The sequence below is a fragment of the Colletotrichum navitas genome, assembly GCF_030913465.1.
Source record: "Colletotrichum navitas strain CBS 125086 chromosome Unknown LY79scaffold_5, whole genome shotgun sequence".
Lineage (NCBI taxonomy): Eukaryota > Fungi > Ascomycota > Sordariomycetes > Glomerellales > Glomerellaceae > Colletotrichum > Colletotrichum navitas.
The window spans coordinates 845,293-867,283 of NW_026850551.1; the positions used below are offsets into that span (position 1 = coordinate 845,293).

Consider the following 21,991-nt stretch of genomic DNA (forward strand, 5'->3'; position numbering starts at 1 on the left):
AACGATACCTAATACCACCAACCACTTTGGACCCAATCCTAACGGCCTCGAGGAGCCTTACACTTATCGTCGTAGCTGACACCACCCTGGTCTCATTAGCGCCATAGGCGCAGGACAGCGGTGCAGGCCTTTCACGTCTGCCTAACGAAGGCTGCATGAACTATTTTAAATAACTCACCTTTTCGGGAGCCTCGTAATATTGCCAGACTGTGCGATCCTGTGAGGGGTCGCCTTGTACTGACACACCAAGTAACATTGCCAGAGTGTTTAGCGGCTTTTCATCGAGTGAATCATGCAGTTGCAGGGGCTGCTCACCTATCAATCGCCTCGATCATCCGCCTAAATCAACGCCACAGTAAGCTAGAGTGCTGACATGCAGCTCAAGCGCGCATCCTTCAGTCTTGGGCCCTGGCCCTCGTACCTAGTCGTTAGACATGGCATGTTGTGGCCACATGATAAGCTTCCCAGCCCTAGAAGCAGGTCCTTGCAAAGTGTGGCAACGGCCCGAAGCCATGGAATCAATGTACCCTGTCCTCTGGAATGCGCTGCGTATTGGATGGCTCATACAGCATATTCAAACGATCACACGAGAGACAACTTTTCCAAGAGATCTGGAAAGACTGGAAACCAGAGGCTCAAGCGAGTTGCCTCAGATAGTGATGTTGTATCCCAGACCGGCAAGGAAAAAAGGGGGCCTCACGAGAGAGTAATGAATTCGTGCAGTTCAAGGCCTTCTTATGCGGGAACTGGGGTCACATCGATATTCCTGCAGCCTAAAATTTGGACCCGAAATCCTGGTCATCAGGCTTCTCAACATGGGCCTAGTGCCATTACTTGCCTGCCAAGGGAGTGAGGCTGAATCTAATCTTATCCTGGAAGCCGTATTAACCGCATCTGCCTGTCGTTGCTTATTCTCTTAGTCGCTGTGGAGTGGAAGACGTGTTGCTTAAGATGTAAAAGGCCAGCCTCGCCACTCGGCGAAGACCTCAGAGCAGCCTCCAAGGTCATTGTGCGTTGTTGCTTTACCCTTCGTTTTTGCTCGAAACTTACACGATGTTGCTCGGTTACTCCGCCCTGTTGCTGTGTGTGTGGCTTGGAGGAGCTCTGGCTCGGCCATCTCGAAGTGCGAAGCCCATGTCACGCCGGCAAGATGGGTCAGAGGGGTCTGCGCGTCCGGAAAACATTTGTGGCGAAATCATTGAGGCTGTTAACGAGGGTGAGCTGAATGACCGAGAACTATTGTGACTTTGCATGCTGATTGCAATGCGTTTGACAGGATATCGTATCTTCTACGCGTCCGACGCCTATCTTTGCTTGAAGAGCGTGCCCTTCAACGACGCCGTCGCCCTCCGATTCATCGAATACTACAACACCACGATGCAGTTCCAGAGCACGTTGGCATATCTCAAGAATCCTCCGCAGGGATATCAGCAGCCGGCATTCGACCTTGTCGAGGGGCTGAGCAACCTCAAGCAAAACGTCACATCTGGCGTCTACAAAAACCAGTACGATTTCGAGGCTGCCCTGCAGTACCTGGTTTACTCGGTGCATGATGCGCATGTCGACCTTTCCTCTGGCATTCTCTCGGCATTCTCCTTCGCCAGTCCATTTTCTCTGGTCACAGCATCAACCGATGGCAAGGAGACCCCCAAGGTCTATTTCGAGAGTAAGATTTCCGTCACCCAAGCGGACAAACAAGACACTGACATGGTCACACCAGGCGATGTCATCGATCATCGAGACAACGGTACCGAGATTTCAGCCATCTCCCACATCAACGGCGAGCCGACAGTCGAGTTCTTGACACGTTTTGCTGCTCTTAACTCGGTGGGCATGCTCGAGCCCCACGCAGACTGGAATCAAATCATGGGCAGCCCCATACAAGACATTCAGGGGGCACTGAACATCTTCGCCGGCAGCGCCACATTCTACCCGGGCGACTCCCTCAACTTCACCTACGAAGACCCAGGCCGTGACGACGAAGAAACCTCCTGGCTCGCCATCTATAACAACCCCGAGTTCAGCGGGCCGTTGACGACAGGCGGCGACTTTTACAATTACTTTGTACTCGGCCTCCTGCCCGCCTCATATGACGAAGTGCCACTGCCGCCAGCGTTTGCTGGTAATGCACAAGAAGACTCGGAGGTCATTGAAAGCACCCCGGATGGAGAGGATGGGAGCCCTAGCTTCTTCGAGGACAGTCAGCATGCCTTCCCCAGCAACCCCGATGTAGTGCAGGCGCGGTTGGATGCCGCCGGCGACGGCGGCGTCGTGACGGGCTACTTTTACGAAGACATCTCGACCGCGGTTCTGAGCATCCCGCATTTCGACCAGTACGGGTCGGACATTGGCAACTTCAGCGACGCCGTGAACGAGTTCGTTTCGGGCGCGCAAAACAAAAGCCTCTCCCGCCTCGTGATCGACCTGTCGGGGAACTACGGCGGCTCTAGCGGCCTTGCTTTCCTCCTTCTGCGGACATTGTTTCCGGGCATCGAGCCTTTCGCCGGGAGCCGGCGGCGCAGCCACGAGCTGGGGAACGTCCTTGGCTCGGCGTCGACGAGAGCATGGCAGGATCTGCCGACGGGCACCGATGAAGAGTTTGCCGAGAAGTTGAGCCTGGTGGCAGACGAGTGGGTCATTGCCACGCGGCTGAACGCAGATACGGGTAGAAACTACTCTTCGTGGGAGGAGTACGAGGGGCCGCTGACGTACAACGGCGATAACTTCACCCGAGTGGTTCGCAACCCCATTTCCCATGCTCAGTAAGATGGGCCATTGAACTAACTCGGAAGTGTAGGAACGCTACGACCTTGCGAATCCCTCATTCCACGAGGCGGCTTTCGATGGCTGGCAGATGAGTCGATACATCGACAATGCCGATGTTGGGGAACCCGCACCTTGGAGCCCTGGCAACGTAGTTATTGTGAGTCCACCTAAGCGCAGAGCTATCTATCTTGATGGTCGGAGACTAACCCAAGACATAGCTTACCGATGGGTCTTGTTCTTCCGCGTGTGCCCTCTTCGTGGAAATGGCCACGACCGAAGCCAAAGCCCGTACCATCGTCGTTGGCGGAGCGCCGAAGCCGGGCCCAATGCAAGCAGTAGGCGGCACCCGCGGCGCCCGTCTATACTCGAGCGACATGTTGGATGAGGAATTCGATTGGGCTAGCGAGAAAAACGAAACTGCTGCGTCTCGTCTGCCCGCTGTCCGCGAGAGCGGCATGTTCATCAACTTCGCCGCGTTCAACTTGCGGGACCAGCTTCGCAAAGACGACACAAAGACTCCGCTCCAGTTCCGCTACGTAGCTGCAGACTGCCGGCTCTACTATACCCTCGATAACGTCTACAACATGACAGCTCTCTGGAGAGACGCTGCCCGTGCGGCGTTCGAGGACGAGAGTCTTTGCGTCGAGGGCTCGACTGGATACACCCCCCGCGACGGCACGACGCCAAAATCGCCCCCCAGGGCCGTGGGCATCCGGGCCCCTGCACCGGAGGCAGAGACAACGTACACCGTTGACCCTGATCCATACAATCAAGACGGGCTGCCTGATGCGCAGGGGCAGAGCAGTAAGCAGGTTGTATCAACGCTGTGCAACCTCAACGACGGCAAGCCCTGTCCGGGTGGCGGTGTTTGTCAACGTATTCGCCTCAAGTGCTCCAACGGCAATCTAGGGAATACCGTTACCGCTTGTGTGCCGCAGTGCCAGCTCGGAGAGGCGAAATGCCCGAGCGCGAACCAATACTGCAAACGAAACAAGAGCTCGGGGGAAACAAAGACCGACACCTTCACCATCACTCAGAGCAATGCTGTCAGCACTTTCAAGAGTGGCAAGGTTACCTCAGGGGTCTGCTTGCTGAAGGTCGGAACGCCAAAACTGGGATGTCCGCTAGTATAGCCAAGTCAACAGCAAAAGCGAGGGGCTCGCTCATGCCCCGCGAGTAGAACGAAGGGGTCATTTACGTTAATGATTTAATGATACAATAATAATATCTGGTCGAAGCTTGCCACCGGCCTTCATCGGATGAAGTTCGCCATGTTATGTCCTCGCTCTGTGACGGTTTACCTCCGGGATACGATACCCACTTGCCCTCTCCCTCCTGACATTCTGCCAGAAGTCATACCCGCGATCCATTTTCCTCGTTCTTCTCTCTTCCCTCTCGGCCTTGTTGACGCGCCTCTTCTCCTGCTTCCTGCGCGGCATGAACTTCACGACTGCCGACCCCAAGGCCTGGAGCGCCTTCTCCCCGCCCTTGTACCCGGTCCTGACGAAGCCCTGCACGCGGCTGCTGAATGCCGCAACGAGCGCCGTCGCGATGATGAAGGCAGACGCGGGCAGCGAGACGGCACCGATGAACCCGATCGTCGGGAGCTGTCTGTCCCACTCGACGGTGTTCATGCCGAACAGGCTGCTGAAGAAGGACAGGGGGAGGAAAATGACGGTGAAGGTGGTGAAGATCATGACGGAGAGGTTTTGCGAGGATGCCAGCTCGGTCTGGAGGCGGGACCAGCGGACTTCGTCGACTTGGGCCTTGCGTTGGACCATCTCGAGAAGTTTTTCGTACTAGACATGAGAGAGTAACTGTCAGTCAATGTCGCTCGGAACCAAGAACCAACCCGTTCGTCCGCCGAGTTGGGACCGGAACTCACATCAGTCCTCGTCGTGTCGACACGCTTGAGCATCTCCACCGTCTGGCTCTTGTACCCGTCCACCTTGCTCAGCGCCTCTTCGAGATACGCCAGGCCGTGTCGGGTCAAGTGCTTGATATCCTCCCCTTCGAAGATGGACTTCATGTTCCGGACGACGACCTCTTGGGTCTCGAACAGCTTCACCAGAGACTTGAGCTCGTCCTCCATGTCGCGAAGCTCCATGAGAGCCGACGTGTTTTCGCGATTCTCGCGTTCGGCTTCCTCTAGCTCTCGCTTGTGGCGCTTCTTGATGGACTCCGGTCTGTTGCTGTCCGAGTCCGAGTCGGAGCCGCTCACGTCCTTGAACGTTTGCATGCGGAAGTGCTTTAGGGAGGAAGTCATGCGTTCGGTCTGTTCAACTGTTAGTCCACGGGCACACAAGCAGCCGGAACAGGGAACACTCGCCAGCATGCTGATAGCCTCTTCGAAGATTCTGAAGATCTCCAGGTCTGGGTGCGAGGCCCGATCCAGCAAAGCGGTGATCGCATGGAGTACGATAAACGCTGCTAGGTCCAACGCGTTCTCGCAACGCCCTGTCAGGTCTCCATTGAGTTCGTTATAAACACTATTTCTGAGGTCCGACTGCTGAAATAGAGGCCCTTCTTTTCGTTTCGACTCTCTGCGGTTGAAGAAAGTCGACAATGTTGCTGGAGACAAACGTTGGCATGATTTCCTTCCTCGCACAAGGGGGAAGTGACTCACTTGTGTCAATGGCCCATAACCATAACTGATCAACCATTAAGACCTTTCCATCCTTTATGGTCTCATCCAGGTCGGTCTCTTCGTCGTCTGTACTCGAGGTATCCTCCTCCAAGAGGCCTGTATTTGAGGGGCTCAGCTTTTGCACAGGACTCCCCGTTGAACCGCTCGTCTGTCTCCTCTGCAGCATGGACTGATCTCGATCCATCACGTTTGGGGTGCGGTCCTTCGTCAGCTTGTACAGCATCTGATCATCGTCTCGGGCCCAGGTGTCCCTCAACGATGGGTATGCAAACTGGTCTAGAGTACGACGATAGTTGAGTGGTGGATCATAGCCGATGTACTCCCAAATCATCCTGAGTTCTGGAGAATCCAGATCTGCGACATCAGGAGGGACAGGACGAGCACGCCCGTGTTGCATGCGGCGCTTGATAAAGTTGCGCCGATGGAGGATATCTATGTATGTGTCGAAATGAAGGAACGGGAGATACATGTAAAGATAGCCCGACGAAGGGCCGCTGCCAGAGATAGTACGGACAGACAGGTTTGGGGACGCATGAGGCGACGGAGCTGCCCAGGACGTTAGCTTTTGATATTTGCTCAATATATTCTTCAGATTCTCACTTGATCCAGGGGGTATATAGTTGCAGGATGGCTTGACAAAAGGTGCCTGGGACTGAGAATGCCTCCCTATGACATGCTTCGAGGCCCAGTTGTCGTTGTTGGAAAGCTTTATGAAGCTTGGGTCGTGAGGGTTCGCCAGAACTACGAGAACATCCTGGTCTACGTCAGCATAACTCTACCCGGCGACCGTACCAAGGAGACTGATGATCTCACCTTCACCCATGATGGGTTCGTGAATGGCGTATGAATCCACATAAACTTTCTGCTGGCCGGATCAGGCCTCGAGAATCCCGCCGTAAGGTCGTCGAGCGCCGATCCTCGCGAAAGTCGATCTTGGCGCCTGGAAAACGGCTCCGAATGGCGTTTCCCCACGCCCAAGGCTGGCAACGGTTCAGGATCTACAGCCTTTGGTGACAACTCCAGGTCGGTGGGGTCTGACCTTGTGCTCCCGGCGTTGCTGCTACGGCTCGACGGACGATTGAACCCAGGCGGGGAGAGAGGTGGCACCTTCAGGCTTTGCATTCTTCGAATGGTTTCAACGGGCATAGAATGCGAGGCCTCCACTACGGAAGGACGGGTCACCGTGATTCCCGGTGAGCCTTGGCTTTCTGAATCGGGGGTCTTGGGCCGGCTTGGGGAGTCTGACCGACCTTGCCATACCTTCTGTCCGAGCTCTTGAAAACTGGACAGGATCCCGATGCCTTTATTGCTCTTATGCGGATCTTGGGTCAGGTGTGATGAATCCGGGTCGGAGTGCGGCCTCAAAGCTGTCCTCTGCAGTCGTTGTTCAAGACATCGCTCGGGACCTTGCTCCAGGAACTTTTGAAGATGAAGCTTGGTGAAGTAAAGGCGTATGGCAGACTCCATCTCGGCATCAGGGTCTTCGTAGAAGCCAATGATTTCGACTTTTACGCGTTTCTTGAGATTCAAAGGAGTGTGGATGTACTGGGAACTCAGTTCCATCGCCCTCTGCACAGCAAAAGTGAGCTCTTGTAGATATGTGTTCATAGTCTCCGTGTTCCCCACGCCGAACGAAGCGCAGTTGCTATGCTCGCTGTCCAAGGAGAAGACATGCTCCTGCCGCACGCCAACCATTGATGATTTGATGGAGGCGATGGGGGCGCCAAAACGGACCTCCTTCGCCCGCCCTCGACTTGTGGAACCGGAGCCTGACAGCTGGGAGTCGATGGTCTCATAGAAGGTCCAAATCCTTAGCTCACTGGCGATGGTGGAGAATTCTTCATGCATTTTTAGAAGCGGCTTGTGCCCTAATCTGAGATAGTCCGAGATAGAGCGTGGCAAAGGACGTTGAAGCCGAAGGAGACGACGGATGCTATCCTCCAAGTTTTTCATTGACAGGTAACTTGAACCTCTATGTGGGGTTGCTGTTTAACAGTTAGACAAGACACCGACAAGGCTGAGTATCGAGAATGAGGTCCAACTCACCGAAAAATGAGACGCCGTGGCAGTTATACATGAACGGCTTGTATTGCTCGGTTCTGGAGGCATACAGCAGCGCCAGCTTGACAACGAGCCCGCCAACGCTGTGCGCGATGAAGAACAAAGGGCGCGAGCGTTGCTAAAGTCCAGTCAGTTTCGGGTCTCCTCTTGCTTTGATTTAAACGGGCGGCACTCACGATGCCATATCGCACGTTCCAGACCTGCTCAATAAGGTCCAGTGCGAGGTCGTCCAATGTCATACCCTCAACCAACTCCCGGTGGCGGTAGAGCAACACGCGTGCCTCGCTGACTTCCTTTCGGATCCCTTGCCTTACCCAAAGATGGGTCGCCATCGGGAGGTGTCGGTTGATCGTAGGCGACAAGATGCTTGCGCCCGCAAGCTCCTTTACCGCAGTTGTCGATACGTCGCCGGGCCGCCCGAAGTAACCCTCTGGGAGCGGGTCGCGGGCCCATGTCTCGACGGGATCAGCACCCGGGCACGGCACGCAAACGATGTCGACCAACGTCTCGTTGTACCCACGGCCATTGACATCACCGTCAATGTGTACAAACCCCGGAAGAGGGTTCCAGTGCGACGTTGGGCTTGACGGGCGAGGAGACCCGGGACTGTCGACCTGCGTTTCTTCTGAGGGCTGGGCAGGGAGCGAATGGCGCGGTTCGACGCGCTCCGGGCTGTCACTCTGAGCCGCAGCTACTTCACTGAGCACTGCCATCTCGGTCTCCTGCGTCCAGTTCTTAAATTCCGACATGGTTCCTCATTGCTTCTAGGGTTCTCAGGCAACTTTTTGTTCGTTTCACAACAGACACAGGCGGAGAAAGTAACCATCTAAATAGGCCGGTTCTATGAGAGTACACGCTGTGCCCAAGGAATTGCCAACGCAGTCATTAGTCGGCCGCCTGTTTGCTTATGTAGCCAGCCACCCTTAAATGCGGTCACCGAACAAACCCATGCGCGTGTCTGCGTGACCTGCCGGCCAGGCTGCATGATTATTGCTCACCAGCCTCAATACCCCCTAGCTTCCGCGAACAAGCTACGGGACCGAGCCTTCAGAACCATCAGCTCGGATTGGGTGTTGCACAGGCAGCCTGCAGGAGGATCAGCGGCGCTAATCTGTTGGTCAGATCCCATATCACCTGAGCAAGATGAGCCACAGGCACCCGCGGCTGTGAAGAGACAGGGTGGTATTTCTTACGCCCGCCTTGGGTGACAGGGACAGCACGACTTTCTACACAATCCAAAGATTGCCCGGAGATGCGCCTGCAATCTTGAGCCTCAACAATCCTCGGTGACTGATGAGCAGCTTCTCCCACGAAATCCATCGTTAAGGCCGGTCTCAAATGCGTTGCATGCTAAACAGGCGCTGAAGCCAACTGTGCCGTTTTGCCGAGCTTCTACAATCCCTGCTGGGTTGTCACGTCGTGTCTCTTGGGTCTTACAACCGCCTTTCTCGCGGCTAAGTATTATTCAGTGAGTGATGTATCATAATGTTTAGCCAATTACTGATTCATCTGGTTCTACTGCTGTCTTCGCTGTGCCTGTGTGAGCGCTGCCTAGGTCGTTGTACGTTGATGGCTTTACGCTATTAATGGTCTCTTTTCAGTATTGCCGTTAGTGGCGGACCGGGGTACATTACCATCCTCGGCCATGCTTGGAACACCCGAAAGCAAAAGATAAGAGGACGGTAACTCGGATACATACTTCCGCCGTTCCCCTCTCAGGTAACAGAAAACGTCTTCGGCCGCGGGGTTCTTAGCAATGGGCCGCGGGGCATGTGGTACAATAACAGCTTCATCTCAATGACAACAACAAGCTGCTACACATAAATGGCCAATCTCCCATATGTTCGAAGACCTGATTCTTTGAATACTTTCCGTTTCTTCGCTGGCTCGCCGGGCAAATGCCTATTAAGTCTTTAAAATGACATCCTGGTCCGAGAAGAAGTCGCAAAACCGCAGCCTGCAGATTCTCCAGACAGCAACCGAAGGCAAATATGGAGTTCTTGCCGCTGTCGCGTAAGTAAATGGAGGGTAAAATCGCTACCCAGGGTTAAAGAATTATCAGGTACAACATTGAGCATCTGACTGCCTTCGTAAGGGCAGCGGAAGCTAAGAAGTCGCCGATGCTCATCCTCCTTTTCCCCTCAACGGTAAAGCAGCTTCCCACTCTGCCATGGGCTGTCGCCGCAGCCATCAAGTCAGCCAAGGTGCCCCTTGCGCTGCATCTCGATCACGCGCAAGACGAGGAGGAAATTCGGGAAATCGCAGCGACAATGCCGTTCGACTCCATCATGGTGGACATGAGTCACTACGATCACGAGGAGAATCTTGCCAAGACAAAGGTACTTACCAGGGTCTGCCACGACCATGGCATCGCCGTGGAGGCCGAGAGCGGCCGTATCAATGGTGGTGAGGATGGTATCGCAGACACCGGAGACTTGGAAGGTGAGATATGCGAACCGCGATCGCACGTCGGGTGACCTAACAGAACCCAGCTCTCTTCACAAGCCCAGGGGAGGTTGAGGACTTCATCGGCGCCGGGATCGATCTCTTGGCGCCTAGCATCGGCAACATCCACGGGGACTATGGTCCCAAGGACCCTGAGCTGGACTACGAGAGGCTAGCGAACATCAATAAGCAGGTTAACAACCGGGTCCTGATGGCGCTACATGGCACCAATAACTTCAGTGCGGATATTATGAAGCGATGCATCGACAATGGTGCCATCAAACTGAACGTCAACAAGCTACTTCTCGAGGTCTGGAACACCCACCTAAAAGAGAACGTCAATAAGCCGTTCTCGCAATTGATGGAAGACGGTATGAACATTCTGCAAGAGGAGGTTGAGCGGTGGATTGACATCTGTGGAAGCACTGGAAAAGCTTGAAGTGTATGCTATGGTAGCATTACACGCATGGGCAAAAGTTAGTGTGTGTGTCTATGTTCTTTCAGTCAAGCTTGCGAGCGCAGCAACATCCTCTAAACAAACTCTCGAATACAAAAGAAGAGATGATAAGGGTAATAATGAAAGAAACCTCTTCAAAAAGATATGCCATGCGGCCAGTGTGGATTGAACACACGACCTTCAGATTAAGTGATTGAAGTTGACTTCAGTCTGACGCTCTCCCAACTGAGCTATGTCCGCCGCTGGATGATGATATCTGAGCAAAAGTTCAAATTATAAAACTTTCAGAATAGGGCTCCAAACCCTCCGTGCCGGAACGGCCCCTCCAGACCCCTGCTCCCGGACAGAGATTCTAGGACTTCTTCGCATTGTGGCGAATTCATAGTAGTATGGTAACTCATGCAAACATACGCAACAAGATTTGTATATAAAAATTCAAAACTAGGTGTCTGTAGGTTTCAGGAAATTCTCAGAATCGATTTGCTGACATACCTAGAAGATCAAGAACATAACGATTGAGGAATGAAAGTGGGCTGCATCCTTGCTTCTTTTCCTTACCGCATATTAAACTCACAACGGGAATGTCCTTGCATAGGGGAAAACCCTCAAAGAGTCTTCAGACAATAGCAACTGTCTTTTCACGCTGCGCCAAAACGTAGCCGAACGCCTCATCCAGTAACCTCAGCCCCTCCTCGATCTCGTCTGCGGCCACCGTGACCGGAGGCGCCAATCGAAACACGCCGCCCATGCCCGGCAAGTTGACAACGTTACAGGAGAGACCCAACTCCATCGCTCGGTCAGAGACGGCCTGGCCGAGATCCGGCCCGGGCGCCTTCGTCTTGGCGTCGGAGATGATCTCGATGCCCTGCAGAAGGCCGCGCCCGCGCACATCACCGATGCACCAGTACTTCTCCTGGAGCTTCAGCAGACCGGCGCGTAGCTGCTCGCCGCGCTCCGTGGCCTTTTGGCAGATGTTGTCGCGCACGACTATCTCGAGCACTTTATTGCCGACGGCGGCCGTGAGAGGGTCGTTGAGGTGCGTCGTCAGCCACAGGAAACCGGCCTCTTTGCATCCTTGCGCGACTTCGGCGGTGGTGCTGACGGAGGCCAAAGGCAGGCCGCAGCCGAGCGTCTTTGACAGGGCGAGGATGTCGGGCACGATGCCGTCGTGTTCGAAGGCGAACATCTTACCAGTGCGGCCGACGCCTGTCTGCGCCTCGTCGAGGATGAGCAGCATGCCGCGCTTCTTGCACTCCTCGCTCAGGCGCTTGAGATAGCCTTTGGGGAGGTCGAGGACTCCGCCGGTGGAGAGGATGGGCTCCATGATGAAAGCCGCCAGGGATCCGACGCTCTGCCTGTCGATCATGGCCCATCCGAAGTCCATTTCCGTCTCCCAGTCGTAGGAGCCGTCGGGCTTCCGGAAGACCGAGCGATAGGCGTACGGAGCGGGGAAGGCGAGCTGGCCGGGCATGGCCGGGCCGCCGTTCTTTCGGCCGGCGGAATAGGTCGCGGAGCCGGAACCCTGGGTGAGGCCGTGGTAGCTTGCCGACATGGCGACGATTTCGAACTTGCCGGTGTGGAGCTTGGCCATCTTGATTGCTGCCTCTGTCGTCTCGGAGCCGGTGTTCAAGAAGAAAGACTACGAGAACAGACTTAGCAGCTTTTCCGTCGCTGGCGGTGCTGCGCAGCATGAGAACTCACCTTCTCAAGGGGGGCGGGGAGCAGTTTTCCTAGCCTCTCCGCAAGATCTGCCACTGGCTGCGTGATCATGTTGCTGAGCAGATGATCCAGCTCGGCAACATATTTCTGAACGACCTCGACGATTTCCGGGTGAGAGTGGCCCAGGAGAGAGCTCATCTGGCCGGATGTAAAATCCAAGATCTGACGTCCCCCATCATCGTAGAGCTTCGTGCCTTTCGCCTTTGTTATGATGATGGGAGAATAAGGAACACCCGTGGACATCAGGTACTTGTCAGTTTTCGCCCAGAAGGCGGCGGTGATGTCGGACCCCATGACTGAAAGTTTTTCAACAAAAAGGCCTCTCAAATGTAGGTGGTTATAGTAGATGAGATGTGATTGAACTTGTCTTCGTTGAAACGACTCCGTCCGAGACCTTTTTATCTTGATGGGAGAGTGGCCTTGAGGACTTTTCCGCGGGCGGCGGGGTTACGTGGGAACAGTGCTGCCCGAGGTCAACGCGTTTCCCGCGGACGAAATCCAAGCGACTGACTGTGCCCTCCGCGATAAGATGTTTTGGCTATTTGAGATGAATTGAGAAAAGAACCTTTTCTCGGAAGATTATACTCTGCTTCTACCATGATGCAGTCAGGGTTTTTTTCGTAGTTGATATGTGATAGTTCAAGGTTAGGCGAATTATTCGTCAAGCTCTTGGGCTATGTTGACGACGCTTCTCCCATAGAAACATGAGGTCCATGACGCTAATAAAGCAACCAACTTATTTCATAGCATGGCTTTTTTCTTGATGCATCCTGAAGTACATTCTCAGGTGCTTTGGGCTCACCCATGTTCAATCTAGCGCTCATACATCACGCTTAGGTAGGCTTAAGACTAAGCGTGAAGACACGGATCGCTCCTTGTTCTTAATGATGCTCTGATAGCCGACCGCTCCCAATCATATATCCATAAACTTAACAGAAGTCTAGTATTTAAGCTCGTATGTCGAAGTCGCCTGATAAACTTCAGAGGTGTAATATACTTCATGACTGTCCCAAAGGAGGTTTTGTTTCTGGAAAACGACGAATCTATGTTTATTCAGCCGTCCAGGCGGCCTTCCCTGCTGGTATCTTGCGTAGCTTCTCGGTAGAGATGAATGAAACTTGGATTCAGTAAAAAGAATTTAAAGAAAAAACAATGACAGGATAAGACTCGGTCAATTTTTCTGGCTTCAGTAGGTCTCGCGTCAAACTTGCTGCAGTTATCGTTGCTGCCCAGCGTCAGAACCGACGACGGGCACACAACTCATCTTTTGAAATTTAGACGTGTTTCAACTTCCACGCAAGAAGGAATATACGAATCAGAATTCCCTATTAGCTTTCATTCACTGCGTTGAAGAAAACGGGACAAGAGGTGTGAGCTCATGTAAATATGTATTCTGCCTCAACTATCAGTCTCGCGTTATATTTTCAACCCTCCTTAGGAGCTGGGAACAACGAGCTGGTCAACATCCGGGCCCCAGCCTTCAGATCTCGAGAAGACCACGGTGTTTTCACCCTGCTGGAGATCGACATGAATAGCGCTGCTCCCAGTGGTGGAGAGATGAGACGTGGACAGAAAAGCTACAGACTGTTCCTTGCCGTTGACCGATACCGCAGCATGCCGAGAAGCGATGTCGCCGTTCTTGTGGTTGACAATCAGCGTTACACGGTCGGCCTGGGTAACGCTGAAGTTGAAGGTGGCGGTCCCGTCAGTATCTCCGCCCAGATATCCTGCTGCCGATGATCCGCTGCACTGCGAGCAGGCGACAACGCGAGCTCCGTTGGACAGCTCGGCGGTCTCGCCTTCAATCTCGGTTGTGACTGTTGACTCGGACCAGGCGCCTGCCTCGACATCCACATTCCAAGAGTCATGCCAGTCGAGCTTTGCAGTGGTGCCATCGATCTGCAGAGGAAGCCAGATGTAGGTGCTCGCGGCAAGATTCGTCGAGTGCCATCTGTCGCCCATGTAGATCGCCTTATCTGTGCCTAACGGAAGGACGAAGCTGACTTGACTTCTATAGGTGGTAGAACCGACAGGAGCAAACTCGGTCCATTCAGACCAGGGGCCGGAAAGGGATGTGGCATGGCTGTAGACCTATGGGGCTATTAGCTGGAGTGCTCGTCAATCTAGGCGCGAAGAGTTTACGTTGTCGTTAGGGTTCCAGCCTGTGAGGTGGGAGCCGAAAATGAAATATGTGCCATTGCGCTTGACGAGGGCAGGCGACTCGGCGAAATACTCCCAGCCGAAAGTCACCTCAGCAACATCCAGATAGTCCTCTGTAAGCTTGATGATGCGGGTTCCGTACTCGCGCTGGCGTAACGTTAGTGTCTCGGAACTATTACTGCCCATGCGAATTGTTGCTTACGTCCTCAGATAAGAGATAGCCAGCGCCATCATCGTCTTTGAAGATACCAATGTCACGGCTCTGGAAACCAAGCGGGCGGAAGCTCCGGATGTACTCATACTCGCCGCAGACAGTGTCACCTGTCGCAACACCGACACGCGCATCCTTGTAGTCTGACGAGTCGACATGGAGATGTAGGACGTATTTGCCAGTGACATCGTTCTTGGTGACCTTGGGCCGCTCGATGATACGATTGGGGCCGAGATCGCCAGCTTCTTCAGTGCGAGTCAGAAGGCGTCCTTCGAAGCTCCATTCGACCAAGTTGGTCGACGAGTAACAGTTGACAGCCTGGAACAGCGCGCCGTCGGTCTTTTCCTCTCCAATCATGTAGTAAACGCCATTCTCCTCGCTGCTTTCGATTAGCCCCAGTCTGATCTGACAGACGCGCGTTTTCCTCCGCAATTATCCACTAATAATAAGGGGCCCTAGGTCGTGTTGAAAACCTACATGATGCCGGCTCCATGGGCCTGTACGTGTTCTCCAGTGTTTGTCTACGGACCAATTGTCAGGCCCGAATTACCCTGGCTTTCCCAACGGTCAATTACTCACAGCTGTCCAGGTTGCCCCGGGAACAATACTCAGAGCAGCATTTACGCTACCCAGGGAGAGTGATGCGGCTAAGGCAAGGGTTGTGGAACGCATGGCGACTTTGGATCTCGAAAGGTTGAGTTGACTGTCGTGGTTAGGAGATTTGCCGATTGAGCCTTGAGGCCAGAGTCTCTTTTTTAAGTCGAGCATCTACCGATGCTCATGGGCGTCACCATTGTTCGATCACACCGTCTTGGCGATGGTATGTCTTGGCGATATACTCCTACAACACACCTTACTGAGGTAAGGGTCAAGGCATATTACGTAGGTGATCAGTATGAGGAAGTCTTCTGGTTGTTGCGCGTATAGGGACCATTGTTGCCTCGGGTCAGTCCCAGGCGAAAGAAGCATAATCATCAAGTCAGCCAGGGTAGCATCTGAGTTGCGACATTCGGTTAAGTCTCCGGCCAAGAAAGACAAATGGGGATCTCGGAGCCGAACATGGCGGTGTATTGATGGTACCCTTAGCGGTGATGGCTCCCAAAAGAACCCTGCCTTTTGGCTGGGAAAACCTGCTGATCCTGGGACCCAAGCGATCGTAAAGGACGAGATCAGCAGGTACATGCACCCCAAATGAGGGGAAGAGTAGCTGCCAGTCACGCGTGCTCTCGTGTTAAGCGGCAGAGGAAGTGGTCGTGTACCCCATAAGAACATCGGTATTGAACGTATAAACATGTGAAAAGTGAAAAAAGACGAGCTCAAGCTTTGATTTGGCTAATGACAACTAAATCCCAAGAGTAAACCATGAATTTATGTCTCTATTCACCCTAAACTGGTGCATCCCCGCAATGGCTATCGGTTAGTCTCTTGGCAACAAACTGAGCTTTGCTTCTTGTAATAAGCGGTTCCTGTCCTAGGGCATCAATATAGACGAGTCTAGGACTCTAAATTGCAACCTTAACTCTGAAGGTTACTCAACATAGCGAATCTGATGTCCTGGAAACATGTTTCTGGACGTTGTTCTGTCATGCAGGGCTTCTCCCTTGACACTAATTGTCACCAATGCTGGCATTGAAACCACCGCAATTTAAGCTTATTTTATCAAAGAACCAAATATCTATCTGCCTGCAGTGTCAGACAAGCAATCTGGCCTGTTCTGACTCTGGGGCTAAACCGTCCAGGGATGGGTTCAATATCACGGCCCTACGGACTCGGATGAAGTGGTGTGAATTTGACGACTGTCGCCTCGATTGGTGTGCTGATGGTAAGTCAGGCCCTGTAGGAACACTGCACAAATATCATCTAGGATGGCCCTATCAGGGTTGTGATTACAGAAAAGCGAAGCTCGGACTGGAGCCTGCCAACCTTGATAACGTTTCATAACCTCACATGGACAGCGACTTGTACAACATCGGAACCGGGCATAACACAGTGATGAGTTAATTTATTTGTCTTGAAACAAAGCGTTTCAACTATGGTACAGGCATTACTCCGCCCTCAGGAAGCCCTCATAGGGGTATCAGATGTATGCTGCATGTGTAGTCGTGCTACTCTATTTGGCCTCCTTCTTGGCCTTGCTGGCAATCTCCTCGGCCTTCTTGGCCTTGTTCTCGAGGACCTTCTTGATCTCCTCAATCGTCTCCTTGAACAGCCTCTCACCCTCGTCCTTGTGCTTGTCGGCAACCTCGCGCAGTTGCTTCAGCTTGGGCATGATCTGGTCGCCGTCGGGAATCATCTTAAAGTATTGGTCGAGGCCGAAGCTCTCGCTGAGCTTGGAGCCCTTGGACTTGGCCTTGTCGACGGCGTCGCCGACGTAGCTCTCTAGGCCACCTAGGTCGCCCGACTCCACGGCCTTCTTGGCCTTTTCGAAGAGCTCCTTGGCGTTGCCTTGCTTGAGGGCGTCGGCGTTCTGCTCGACCAGCTCCTTGACCTTGGGGTTCTTGTCGAGGTAGGGCTTGGCCTCCTCGAGAGCCTTCTTCCAGGCCTCGTCGCCGAGCTTGCGGACCTGCTCGACCTTCTCCTCTATGAGCTTGCGGGCCTTCTCAAAGTTGCTGGAGGTGAAGCCACCGGCCAGAACGTCCTGGATCTGCCTCCATGTCTCGTCGACCTGCTTCTTGGCCTCGGGGCCGTACTTGGCTCCCATGTCCTTGAGCTGGTCGACGTTGCCGCCGAGCTTCTCCTTGAGCTGAGGGTGATTGTCGATAATGTCGGAGATGGCGTCGCCGCCGAGGCTGGCGATCTTCTTGGAAATGTCGGCCAGGACTTCGTAGGCCTTGTGGACGGCTTCAAGGCTCAGGCCAGCCTTGGCGACCTCCTGGAACTGCTTGTAGGCATCGTTGACAATCGCGTCGGCCTCCTCCTTGTGATTCTCGCGGACGGTCTCAAAGTCGTTGAAGGCAGAGTCGACGTAGGCACGCCCGCCGGGGATCCAGGCGACGTAGGAGTAAGCAAACTGCTTAATGTAGTCGATGGCCTGGTCGGCAGAAGGAGTGTTTTCTTGCAGCTTCTGGGCGGCGGCTGTGTATTTCTTCTCGGCCTCCTTCGCAGCCTTGTTGACCTTGGAGGCGGCGCGACCCGCGGGAGTGAACGAGTAGATAGCGAAGAAGAGACCGGCACCAGCGATACCACCGGCGACGCCAGCTCCAAAGTGGGAGTTGCCCGAGCCTGCGCTGCCTGTTGTCGATGAGGAGGTTGTGGTGGACTGGAAGCGGATGGGCTGTTGGCGGGGAACGCGGACGGCGCGCGATGCTCTGGGAACCGAGCGAACGAGGGGTCTGGCGGACATCATCTTGGCGGTTTGATGCGTCGGCAATTGGCGAATCCAACGAGGCGTTCAACAGATTATGAAACAGGAATATGCTCGTGGAGGCGGTTCGGACGAGTAGAGTAAGTAGAATAAGCAGATGATTTGGGTATCAAAGGTGTGGTGGTCGAGGGGAAAAGGTATGCTGAGGAGAGCAAAGACACGTAAGCGGACAGCTGGCTGATTTTGAGCAACGAGGAACGAGGAACGAAGGACGGGATTTTCCTTCTCGGCTACGAGATTTCCAGGCTAAGATGCATCGGAAACCCTGGTGGCGCACACGAGCAAACAGGGAAGACATTCGTCACACGTGCTTCCCTCTCAACGGCAACTGAAGTCAGGATGACGAGCTATTGGAGCTGAACGCCAAGGCTCAATTGACTCCCGTCAAGGGGGGGACGGGGGGGAGCTGATTTGTTGAACCATCATCATCTCACCAACAGAGCTGACTCCGTCGATGCGCAGGAGCTGAAAACCGGGACTTGCACCTCAGCAACCACAAGATCTGACGACGGACGGACCTGGACCGGGAGAGAGAGGAATGAAAACTCCGGTAGCAATGACCGGTTAGTGACGTCAACGGCGTCCATTATCAAGGGGTAGCTGTTTTCCTCTTCGGGATACGCGCTCCGCAATGCCCTCGAACGCACCAATGAAAAGGAGATACACGAAGACAACAGGACGAGAGATGAACGGCCCCTGGGAGAGGGTCGTCTAGCCCCAAACTGTCAGCGGGAGATCGCCGATCGATTGACTTGTGGGGAAGCATACTCTCGGACAAGGAAACGCCCTCGTCATCGTGATGAGCTGAGGCGCCGTTGCCCCATTCGAGCTTTGCTGCTTAACGGGAGTTGACACGGCTGACGACAGTTCCGTCTTGCCAAGGCGTGGCTCGGAGAGGGATGGCGCAGCAGTGTAACCAGTTAAGGTCCGTGCAAGAACATGCAATGAAGCCCATGATGAGAATGTTTTGCTCAGGCGCGGCGTCAACTAGTCACATGACGGGAGCATTAGAAGACATGCAATGCGATCAACAGTTCGCAACGAAACTCAGATGGTTTCACATCGGTCACTGTTGCTAGCCATGGACCATTTGTATTGATTTGTCTCGTTGAGCATACGGCGCCACCTTGCCCTAGAGTGTATTCTGGTGCTAATCAAAGAACCAAACTGTTAGCCGTCTTATCTTCTCGCCAGCTGAGCCTTGCAAAGCTTAACTCATTGAACACTTCGGAGCGTTTGAGTTGAATGGCTATGCTTACCGTTTATTCTAATACGTTGACAACGTTTGAAGCCGCGTGTTGCGACCCGCAAACAGGAGTGTTCCTCCGCCATCCTCATCGTCGTCACCGTAACCCTTGTCAGTGTCACCTTGAGTAACCACGCTCCAAGCATCATCGCCAATGCGCACATCTCTTGCGGCATCAAAACGAGAAGCTTTTTCTGGACTGGCAAGAGAAATGCCCTCAACTAGGGACGCCAGTCCGCCAGGATTGGTTGAAACGCCCGTGACGGATTGATACGTCGGCCACGACGGGTATGTGTCCGAGTCGAACCTCTTGCGCTCAGAAACCTTTTCACTCAGCGCCTGGAAAACATCCTCACGAATCTTTTTCAAGACAGCATCGATCATCTTGACTTTGTACTGCGAGGTCTCCCCCTCTACCAAGACATCGGGCACCACCCAGTTGGCGTACACGTTCCGGTGAGAAGGCCGGACCCTCACGCCGCTGTTGTGCGCTGCGAAATAGTACTCACAGAGGCGGCACGTGGGCTTGCTGCAGCCTATGTATTTGATGCTGTTGTAGAACGGTATCGAATGTGTCTCCTCTGCAAATTCTGTCCGGAGCCACTCCAGAAGGAGCACTTCGCTGTGGGCAATAGGTCGAAAGGTTTGCTTGCAGCATTGATGGGCAATCAGTCTGTCAAGGTCGCACCGCTGGAGTTCGTTTGCGTAACGTTGATACATCTCCTGGTCAGCCTCGTCGGATGTCATCCGAGAGATTATGACGCCCGCGGAACGGACCGTTGTCCTTTGGTCCGGTGGTAGACCAGCCTGAAATGCGTTCATGGGGTTTGGGATAGGCCTGCTGGAATTTATGAACCGGATTTCTAAATCTTCCGTGTCAAAGAGCTCAGGGTAGCGTCTGCGTGCCCTGAGAATCGCCTGAATAGCCCTGAAATAGGACGAAAGACGGCCGATGAAATGTTGTAGCTCACACCAATGCCGGGACTCGTTAATCTTGCCTGCCTTGCCCCTATCGGCTATCTTTTCGAACATTGGCGACTGATGCAAGTCAGTGGCTGCTCGTACCAAATCCTCGTCGCTCGGTGACACCACTGTGACAGGGTGGTTAGGAACATTTCGCTCTTGAAATTGCTACGAGTACTCATACCTGAAGCATCATCTTTATCAGGCTGGATTTGTTGGTCTAGCGCAGTTTGTTGAAGAGTAAGAAGCACCGCCCTGAGCGAATCACCTAGTAGTCTTCAGCCCGGCTGCATTGTGATCCCAAATGCCTATTGAACAAAAGGACTTACTCTCTTCTGACAAGAGTATCGTACAATCTACCAAGCATTGAGAAAGGCGATCCAGAAGACTTTTTCGATACCACCGAATCCGTTTGTGGTTGAACCTGAGAATGGTACGAAGAAGATGTCCAAAGGTTGGAGAGCTTTCGTCGTCTCTGCAACTGGGTTTTGCGAATTCTCGGTTTAGATAATCCAAAACACTGAAAATAAACTCTCTGGCTTCCTGGGCATCCTCTGAACGCCTTTGGTTGGATGCGAATACATAGAGCAGCTTGTCAGGCGGTCGGACAATAGCTAGGGATGTGACAGTAGGCCCGTGGCGCTTATTATCACAGATTTGAGCCAGTTTGTTGATGAAGCATTCTAATGTTCTACTGTGGTTGTCTTCTGCTTCTGAAGTGTCGCTAAGAGCCTTTTCTCGAATGTCTCGTCCGCAGGCCTGTTGTAGGCTAGTGAGGAAGGCCAAGGCCTCAAAAAAACGATTGAGCCTCTTACAAAGCTTCAAGCTTATGGCATGGTCTATTCCATCAGAGACAACCATTACTTTTGTTGTATCTTATTAGTCAAGCCATCCGATCAAACTTTTGTTTATTGCGTCCCTCACCTGTTCCTGGGGCCTTGCCTCCGTTGCGTTTTTTGGTCCTTGACTTTGTCATGATAACAGATGGCGGGGGCTTTCGAATGAACCAAGTATAGAATAAAATAAGAATCCAGGGAGACCTTCGATCTTCACGAGTGTTTCCCGAAATATTGACAACAGTAATCGAACTAGAATGCTGTGGAGATATATGAGGAAAGCTGTTTTCCGGTGTGGAGCAATCCTCTCACTTCAGCTTGATGAATGGATCAAAGATGCACCTAAAGGGCAGGCTTCCTCTATATCATGTATCTGCACAATCACACTCACAGGTACAATACCAGTTGTCTTGACCAACATCTTGGCTAACCAATCGTTTTATCTCCTGGTCATATATCTGGCCGGCTGATGTGGCCCCAAGACATGCAATGCAATGTCAGAGGGCGTTGGAGATATACAGAGAGACTTTATTGGATCCGCTGCACATCTATCCAATGCTAGAGGCTGCGGTCCACAAATTTAGTGTTCAAGGCGGAGTCGGTGACAATGAATGCCCTTCCCAACGCAAGGCTCTAAGGCGTACTGCAGGGCAAACAAAGGTGATATGTGCGAGCAAGGTCGTCGGCAATCGTGTGTAAGGCCGCAATGCTTTATTAAAGGTTAGGCATCTATTCCTAGATTGGTTAGAATGCAAAGTACTGCATAATTCATATCATGCAGTCGTGGGCATTGTTGGAGGCTTGCATATGTGGCCGAGTGCTGACGCGGTGTTCCCCAAATGTGCACTCCAATCAACACATTCGAACTCACCGAATAGCCCATAACATACATAGGCAAGACTTCTCAATACCATGTACGTTGGCCCTTGGTGCTTGCCATTGGCTGCCTGCTCTGCATGGCACATGACATTGGCCCTGGGCCTTGACAAATAAATCTGCATATAGCGCGTTGGACCAACAGCATTCTGCTGAGAATGAGGAAGAAACTCAAAGAAAGTCGGAATACTCAATTTAATCGCAGAATATGACAGCCCCAAAGGGTATAATAAGAGCTTG

General features: G+C 53.1%; 9 protein-coding genes and 1 non-coding gene across 10 annotated transcripts; 3 read left to right on the forward strand and 7 right to left on the reverse strand.

The window, feature by feature from the left end:
• Positions 1–263: 263 nt before the first annotated feature.
• On the forward strand, positions 264–899 carry LY79DRAFT_539194 (uncharacterized protein). The gene has a single exon (XM_060556795.1). It carries the CDS (start codon positions 374–376, stop codon positions 851–853), a length of 480 nt encoding a protein of 159 aa, XP_060419148.1. The 5' UTR covers positions 264–373; the 3' UTR covers positions 854–899.
• On the forward strand, positions 895–4,015 carry LY79DRAFT_539196 (peptidase S41 family protein). The gene is made up of 5 exons (XM_060556796.1): positions 895–1,216; positions 1,277–1,666; positions 1,721–2,736; positions 2,798–2,923; positions 2,985–4,015. Exons 1-5 carry the CDS (start codon positions 1,054–1,056, stop codon positions 3,897–3,899), a joined length of 2,610 nt encoding a protein of 869 aa, XP_060419149.1. The 5' UTR covers positions 895–1,053; the 3' UTR covers positions 3,900–4,015.
• A 25-nt stretch (positions 4,016–4,040) lies between these two features.
• Positions 4,041–8,223, reverse strand: LY79DRAFT_506243 (uncharacterized protein; the record flags this gene model as incomplete). Its single annotated transcript, XM_060553702.1, has 8 exons — positions 4,041–4,565; positions 4,652–5,041; positions 5,186–5,337; positions 5,393–5,959; positions 6,014–6,167; positions 6,227–7,398; positions 7,460–7,592; positions 7,651–8,223. The coding sequence occupies 8 exons, from the start codon at positions 8,221–8,223 to the stop codon at positions 4,041–4,043; spliced, it is 3,666 nt and encodes a 1,221-aa protein (XP_060419150.1).
• A 1,169-nt stretch (positions 8,224–9,392) lies between these two features.
• LY79DRAFT_666169 (fructose-bisphosphate aldolase class-II) lies at positions 9,393–10,358 on the forward strand (the record flags this gene model as incomplete). Its single annotated transcript, XM_060563178.1, has 3 exons — positions 9,393–9,487; positions 9,537–9,916; positions 9,967–10,358. 3 exons carry the CDS (start codon positions 9,393–9,395, stop codon positions 10,356–10,358), a joined length of 867 nt encoding a protein of 288 aa, XP_060419151.1.
• Positions 10,359–10,526: 168 nt separating this feature from the next.
• LY79DRAFT_t35 lies at positions 10,527–10,616 on the reverse strand. Its single transcript has one exon. It is a non-coding gene; the product is annotated as a tRNA-Phe (tRNA).
• A 203-nt stretch (positions 10,617–10,819) lies between these two features.
• Positions 10,820–12,448, reverse strand: LY79DRAFT_656130 (aminotransferase class-III). The gene is made up of 2 exons (XM_060562681.1): positions 12,078–12,448; positions 10,820–12,015 (listed from the first exon to the last, which is right to left on the reverse strand). Exons 1-2 carry the CDS (start codon positions 12,387–12,389, stop codon positions 10,993–10,995), a joined length of 1,335 nt encoding a protein of 444 aa, XP_060419152.1. The 5' UTR covers positions 12,390–12,448; the 3' UTR covers positions 10,820–10,992.
• Positions 12,449–13,529: 1,081 nt separating this feature from the next.
• LY79DRAFT_624123 (glycosyl hydrolase family 43 protein) lies at positions 13,530–15,138 on the reverse strand (the record flags this gene model as incomplete). Its single annotated transcript, XM_060562083.1, has 5 exons — positions 13,530–14,186; positions 14,238–14,402; positions 14,458–14,845; positions 14,944–14,987; positions 15,046–15,138. The coding sequence occupies 5 exons, from the start codon at positions 15,136–15,138 to the stop codon at positions 13,530–13,532; spliced, it is 1,347 nt and encodes a 448-aa protein (XP_060419153.1).
• A 1,438-nt stretch (positions 15,139–16,576) lies between these two features.
• LY79DRAFT_586999 (uncharacterized protein) lies at positions 16,577–17,812 on the reverse strand (the record flags this gene model as incomplete). The annotated part of the gene is made up of 1 exon (XM_060560712.1): positions 16,577–17,812. The coding sequence occupies one exon, from the start codon at positions 17,810–17,812 to the stop codon at positions 16,577–16,579; it is 1,236 nt and encodes a 411-aa protein (XP_060419154.1).
• Positions 17,813–18,948: 1,136 nt separating this feature from the next.
• On the reverse strand, positions 18,949–20,170 carry LY79DRAFT_288579 (uncharacterized protein). Its single transcript, XM_060552190.1, has 2 exons — positions 19,090–20,170; positions 18,949–18,980 (listed from the first exon to the last, which is right to left on the reverse strand). The coding sequence occupies exon 1, from the start codon at positions 20,106–20,108 to the stop codon at positions 19,098–19,100; it is 1,011 nt and encodes a 336-aa protein (XP_060419155.1). The 5' UTR covers positions 20,109–20,170; the 3' UTR covers positions 18,949–18,980; positions 19,090–19,097.
• Positions 20,142–21,189, reverse strand: LY79DRAFT_288616 (uncharacterized protein). The gene is made up of 4 exons (XM_060552191.1): positions 20,964–21,189; positions 20,369–20,902; positions 20,224–20,315; positions 20,142–20,167 (listed from the first exon to the last, which is right to left on the reverse strand). The coding sequence occupies exons 1-3, from the start codon at positions 21,013–21,015 to the stop codon at positions 20,308–20,310; spliced, it is 594 nt and encodes a 197-aa protein (XP_060419156.1). The 5' UTR covers positions 21,016–21,189; the 3' UTR covers positions 20,142–20,167; positions 20,224–20,307.
• Between the last annotated feature and the right edge of the window lie 802 nt (positions 21,190–21,991).

Bases quoted from the DNA above. Each gene is read 5' to 3' on its own strand.
- LY79DRAFT_539194 (XM_060556795.1), top strand. From the start codon at position 374: ATGCAGCTCAAGCGCGCATCCTTCAGTCTTGGGCCCTGGCCCTCGTAC.
- LY79DRAFT_539196 (XM_060556796.1), top strand. From the start codon at position 1,054: ATGTTGCTCGGTTACTCCGCCCTGTTGCTGTGTGTGTGGCTTGGAGGA. The intron at 2,737-2,797 runs GTTCGCAACCCC...TCGGAAGTGTAG, and splicing joins GCGATAACTTCACCCGAGTG to GAACGCTACGACCTTGCGAA. The intron at 2,924-2,984 runs GTGAGTCCACCT...CCCAAGACATAG, and splicing joins GCCCTGGCAACGTAGTTATT to CTTACCGATGGGTCTTGTTC.
- LY79DRAFT_656130 (XM_060562681.1), bottom strand. From the start codon at position 12,389: ATGGGGTCCGACATCACCGCCGCCTTCTGGGCGAAAACTGACAAGTAC. The intron at 12,016-12,077 runs GTGAGTTCTCAT...CTGTTCTCGTAG, and splicing joins TCCCCGCCCCCCTTGAGAAG to TCTTTCTTCTTGAACACCGG.
- LY79DRAFT_288579 (XM_060552190.1), bottom strand. From the start codon at position 20,108: ATGTTCGAAAAGATAGCCGATAGGGGCAAGGCAGGCAAGATTAACGAG.
- LY79DRAFT_288616 (XM_060552191.1), bottom strand. From the start codon at position 21,015: ATGACAAAGTCAAGGACCAAAAAACGCAACGGAGGCAAGGCCCCAGGA. The intron at 20,903-20,963 runs GTGAGGGACGCA...ATACAACAAAAG, and splicing joins AGGCAAGGCCCCAGGAACAG to TAATGGTTGTCTCTGATGGA.